Source organism: Cebus imitator, unplaced genomic scaffold (genome assembly GCF_001604975.1).
Source record: "Cebus imitator isolate Cc_AM_T3 unplaced genomic scaffold, Cebus_imitator-1.0 Scaffold588, whole genome shotgun sequence".
NCBI classification, from domain to species: Eukaryota; Metazoa; Chordata; class Mammalia; order Primates; family Cebidae; genus Cebus; species Cebus imitator.
In genome coordinates, this window is record NW_016107903.1 from 995,823 (window position 1) to 999,464 (window position 3,642).

At 35.9% G+C, this 3,642-nt stretch overlaps 1 protein-coding gene across 1 annotated transcript in view; it reads left to right on the top strand.

Moving 5' to 3' along the window:
* CCDC14 (coiled-coil domain containing 14) overlaps window positions 1-2,144 on the top strand; it is a 51,812-nt gene extending 49,668 nt beyond the window's left edge. The window contains exon 8 of the mRNA XM_037734213.1: window positions 83-2,144. Within this exon, the coding sequence (XP_037590141.1) occupies window positions 83-1,022 (940 nt within the window). The 3' untranslated portion in view covers window positions 1,023-2,144. The remainder of the gene's footprint in view (window positions 1-82) is intronic.
* Window positions 2,145-3,642: the final 1,498 nt, after the last annotated feature.

Here is a 3,642-nt window from a genome sequence, read left to right on the forward strand (position 1 = left end):
AAAAAAAAAATAGAGATATAGATTAGTGAATTAAAGAAATAGGTAAAAAATAATAATTAGTGTTCTAAATTCTTCTTGACAGAACTTTACAGACTAGCATGGCAAAGCTTCTCTCTGATCTTAGTGTGGACAGTGCTCGCTGCAAGCCTGGGAATAACCTTACCAAATCACTCTTGAACATTCATGATAAACAACTTCAACATGACCCAGCTCCTGCGCACACCTCCATAATGAGCTATCTAAATAAGTTAGAAACAAATCACAGTTTTATATATTCAGAGTCACTTTCTACAATTAAAAATGAGGCAACCATAGAGCCAGACAAACCCTATGAAAATGTTCTGCCCTCCAGAGGCCCTCAACATAGCAACACTAGGGACATGGAGGAAGTATCTACACCCGGAATTATTTCTGCCCTTTCAAAACAGAATTCTGATGAAGGGAGCGAAACTATGGCTTTATTAGAAAATGAGCATAATTTGGATAATACAATATACATTCCTTTTGCTAGAAACACTTCTGAAAAGAAATCACCACTTTCTAAGAGGCTATCCCCTCAGCCCCAAATAAGAGCCGCTATAACACAGCTAGTCAGCAACAGTGGACTTGCTGTCTCTGGAAAAGAAAATAAACTGTGTACATCTGTAGCCTGTTCCTATTCAACAAAGGAAACAGAAGATGTACCTGAAAAGCTTTCCAGAACATCCGATATGAAGGACATACAGCTCCTCAAGAAAATAAAGGAAGCAATTGGTAAGATCCCTGCTGCCACCGAGGATCCAGAGGAACAAACTGCATGTGCTGGCCCATCAAGTTGTCTTAGCAACAGCATTCAAGTGCAGGGCAGTACTGTCTGTGATGGTAGTGTTTTCACTTCTGACTTGATGTCTGACTGGAGCATCTCTTCATTTTCAACGTTCACTTCTCGTGATGAACAAGACTTCAGAAATGGCCTTGCGGCGTTAGATGCCAACATAGCTAGACTCCAGAAGTCCTTAAGGACTGGTCTTCTGGAGAAATGAATTCAGAAGAAAATTCATCAAGTGCTTCTTTTTAAAACTAGAACTTGGCCTTATTGAATGTGTGTTTTTCTTTAGTGAGATGATGTTTTTATATTCTTAATTATGTGTGAAATAATAAATTGTACAAGTAATAAATGTATTATTGGGATATATTGACACTGAGGAGCTTATAGAAACAAGTCATCTTAAGAAGCTGACAATTGCTACAAGAAGCAAGTTGTAGATAACTAGGAAATTGTTGTAAGTAATGTTTTATTTCAGTACTTAGCAACTAGACTTCTTTATTAAGATGTACCTTCTGTATTAAGGGTACGGATTGAAAGAGTTCTGTGGTTGTCCTAAAAGATAATGGGAAAAGAATCTCTGGATGTAATTTTTCTATTCAAACTAGAATTTTTCGGTTTGTTTGTTTCAGTGTACTTTTTTTTTTTTTTAATAGCAATGTGTTTTTTTTAATGGGATGCTGTGTGCTACAGGCTAGTGTTATTGGTGACATATATAAACATTTATTTAAAGAGAAAAGTTACCAGTATCTACACCTCTTAAAAAACATTGATACATCATAGAACATGAACAACTAAACAAACAAACAAACAAACAAAAAACAAAAAAAACATCGATTGGCCTAAAAAAATGTATAGATAACATCCTAAGTTAACATATGACTTCTTAAAACTTGGGCACTTTTATTTGTTTTTATCACAAATGCCTTTAAGGCCTTTAAAGAATAGTCAGAGTGATAAAGAAGTGCTCACAGATAGGCTATAGTTTGGGAAATTTGTTTTCTTTTAAAAAAGAAATGTTCATTTTTGTCCTTTTATTTGAACATGATGGAATTTGTAAATGTTGGCATTGGTTGTAATTCTACCTTTTGGAACAATTTTTTTTTTTCCAGCTTGTTAGCTGAGAATATTCTCTATTCTATGAATAATGTGAAGTAGGTTGGTCTCTCTGCTTCTCTGTACCAGGAATCCTTAACTCAGTATCACCTCCCTCCATGTACGTAGCACATTTTAACTCTTAGGAAGCTGAATGTTGTGTTATCACTAATACTTTGTACAGGTCACCTGCCTAGTCTAATTTTCTTTAGTACGCAGACAGCTTCATCATTAAAGATGTTCTAGTCCCAGAACCTCCTTGTGGTTTCTTTTTTTAGGTGTTAGTGGTACAGTCTTTGAAGGACCCAGCTATAGTTTCTTTGATATGTTCAGATTTTCCAGATACAGATTTGAGTCTAAAAATTTATTCAATGAATTCTAAACTATTTCATGCAAGAGTCAATTAGCATTTTAAATTTTCTTCAGTGTTCATGAATTAATTTATTCGCATCTTATTTGGAGGTAATAGGCCATAACTCTTTAACAAATAAGTTCAGAAATATAAAATAATAAAATGGAGCAGAAAATTATGTCATCTGTCTAATCCCAAATATTTAACTGTTATTCATATGCAAAAGTAAAATCTTAAGATTATATGGTAATACAAGAAGATAGTCCCATTTGGCCCTTAACATAGAAAAGGCATCCTTATATGCAAAGGAAATTTTTAACCACTTCTGGGTTCAATTAATTAGTGGCTAATAATTTAATTGAGAAACAAATGATACTAGAAATTCCTTCAGGGACCTTCAGCAGAAGCTTACTATTTATTTGATATCAGACATGCATATGACTTGAAACAGAAACATGAAATAATTTGGTTAAATTTCAATATGCAAAATGACCCTAGCAAAATTGGTGGAATAGATAGTGAGGTTTTTTTTTTTGTTTTTTTTTTTAAATTGCATTTTAGGTTTTGAGGTCCATGTGAAGAACATGGAAGATTGTTGCATAGGTACACACATAGCACTGTGATTTGCTGCCTTCCTCCCCATCACCTATATCTAGCATTTCTCCCCATGCTATCTCTCCCCAACTCCTTAGCCCTAACTGTCCCTCCCCTATTTCCCCCTGACAGACCCCAGTGTGTGATGCTCCTCTCCCTGTGTCCATGTGTTCTCATTGTTCAACACCCACCGATGAGTGAGAACATGCAGTGTTTGATTTTCTGTTCTTGCATCAGTTTGCTGAGAATGATGATTTCCAGGTTCATCCATGTCCCTAAGAAGGACACGAACTCATCGTTTTTTATGACTGCATAGTATTCCTTGGTGTATATGTGCCACATTTTCCCTGTCCAGTCTATCATCGATGGGCATTTGGGTTGGTTCCAGGTCTTTGCTATTGTAAACAGTGCTGCAATGAACATTCATGTCCATGTGTCCTTATAGTAGAATGATTTGTAATCCTTTGGATATATACCCAGTAATGGGATTGCTGGGTCAAATGGGATTTCTATTTCTAGGTCCTTGAGGAATCGCCACACTGCCTTCCACAATGGTTGAATTAATTGACACTCCCACCAACAGTGTAAAAGTGTTCCTATTTCTCCACATGCTCTCCAGCATCTGTTGTCTCCAGATTTTTTAATGACCGCCATTCTAACTGCTGTGAGATGGTATCTCAATGTAGTTCTGATTTGCATTTCTCTAATGACCAGTGATGAGCATTTTTTCATGTGTTTGTTGGCCTTACATATGTCTTCTTTCATAAAGTGTCTGTTCATATCCTTTGCCCACTTT